Source organism: Poecilia reticulata, unplaced genomic scaffold, assembly GCF_000633615.1.
Source record: "Poecilia reticulata strain Guanapo unplaced genomic scaffold, Guppy_female_1.0+MT scaffold_249, whole genome shotgun sequence".
NCBI classification, from domain to species: domain Eukaryota; kingdom Metazoa; phylum Chordata; class Actinopteri; order Cyprinodontiformes; family Poeciliidae; genus Poecilia; species Poecilia reticulata.
The window spans coordinates 131,896-133,802 of NW_007615034.1; the positions used below are offsets into that span (position 1 = coordinate 131,896).

The 1,907-nt window shown below is 52.2% G+C and overlaps 1 protein-coding gene across 1 annotated transcript in view; it reads left to right on the forward strand.

Annotated features, from left to right (window-relative positions):
• The window catches only part of LOC103460494 (uncharacterized), a 3,925-nt gene extending 2,554 nt beyond the window's left edge, over positions 1-1,371 (forward strand). Inside the window, exons 8-10 of the mRNA XM_017303344.1 lie at positions 733-1,002; positions 1,076-1,199; positions 1,270-1,371. Coding sequence (XP_017158833.1) covers positions 733-1,002; positions 1,076-1,165 — 360 coding nt within the window. The 3' untranslated portion in view covers positions 1,166-1,199; positions 1,270-1,371. The remainder of the gene's footprint in view (positions 1-732; positions 1,003-1,075; positions 1,200-1,269) is intronic.
• Positions 1,372-1,907: the final 536 nt, after the last annotated feature.

Genomic DNA, 1,907 nt, shown 5'->3' on the forward strand with positions numbered 1-1,907 from the left:
ACACACACAGACACACACACAGACACACACAGACACACAGACACACACATAACACACAATACACACACACAGACACACACACACAGACACACACAGACACACACAGACACACACAGACACACACATAACACACATGCCCAATAAAGTGCAGATGGTGAAGTTAGCTCGTTGGTTAGATAACTAGCTAACTGAAGGAGGCTAACATGTTGCTTGGTGCCAATAACGCTGTCGCAGTCCTTATGATTGACTCACACACACATTGTGAGGTAAAAATAAAGATAATACTTACATGTCAGAGCTCTTGCTGTGTAAAATTATATTATTCAGGGTCTCAGTGTGTTTGGTTCACTGAAAATGTTTTCCTGACAGAAACAGTTGGTCAGAAACAAAGATTCCCATTAAAGTCCATAGGAAATGAATGCGGGTCAGTTTGGACCCAGTCGTGGAAGAACGGGTCGGAACCTCAAACATGCTTTTCTTAAAACGTATAAAAGTCCATTAAAAATCTGAGTGTCATGAAATCAGTGACATGTTTCTTCAGGAACTCCTGGGAAATGAAGGGATGAAAACTTTTCATGGCAAAGATGTTGCAAAAAGATGACCTGACCTGACCGGGTCCAAAAGGACCCGCTTACACATCGGACGGTTAATGTCCCTCTCATGACCTTGACCTGACCTTCACAACCAGGTCCTCCTTATCTGAGCCTCACCTTCCTGACCTTTGACCTGCAGGTGCACGGGGAGAGCCTGCTGAGCTCCATCCTACAGAGCCAGAACGGGACCGGCTCGGCCTCACAGGTCCAAGTGGGTTCCGGTTCGGGCCAGCAGAAGGTCCAGGGCCCGTCCGGGTCGGCGGTTCCGGCTCAGGCCCGCTTCGTCCCGACCTGCGACGAGTTCGAATGCTTCCCGCTGGACGAGCAGCTGGAGGTGTGGTGGGCCCAGCAGCACGCTCCCAACCAGGGCTCGCCCGAGTGTCCGGCCAACAGAACCAACCCGTTCGAGGTAACGGCCCAGCCCGGCTCAGAACCAGAACCGGGTTCTGCTCTGCCTCTCAGGCTCACCTGTGTGTGTGCAGGTGAGCGGCGAGCTGCAGGTGGTGATGTTCGGGAGAACCGAGGACCAGGCCAGTCTGACCCAGCAGGCCCGCCACTATGTGGCGCCGTGACCAGAACCAGGTCCAGACCCGGTCGCACCAAGCGGTGAGCCGGACCAACAGACGAACCTCCATCCAGACGCTGTGATGTCATCCTTACATGTCTGTTGTTTCAGGTGAGCATCCATGTGGGACCAACCAGAACCTTCAGAGTTCTGGACGCTTCACTTCTAACAGGTCAGTTATCACACAGAACCAGAACCGACGGCTCCTCTGGCTCTCAGAGGCCGGACCAGAACCAGAACTGAAATTTGAAAACTCTCAGTCGTATGGATGAACTGTAGGAACAGGCGGTGCAGATGACCTTTGACCTCCAACACTTCCTGATGTTCCACTTGTGGTTACGATCTGATCTGTAGCTCGGTTTGGTTCTCAACATGTGAAACACTTTGGACCTAAACGCCAGTCCGGACGGAACCGGTACTGTCCACGATCTGCTAGACAGGTTCCATATCGGACCGATCCAAACGGCTCCCAGCGCCGCGCCGCGCCGCTCACCGACGACCCAGAATCACGACAGAATCAGAACCGGTCCTGATCTTTTGATTTCTGATGGGATCAGTTTGAATGAAGAAGAACTGACGGATCAGCAGAACCAGAACTAGAACCGTCGTTTCCAGACAGGAAGAGACGGAGCTGGAACCAATGAACAGAACCGGGTAGAACCATGTGGAACCGAGTAGAACCATGTGGAACCGAGTAGAACCATGTGGAACCGAGTAGAACCATGTGGAACCGAGTAGAACCATGTGGA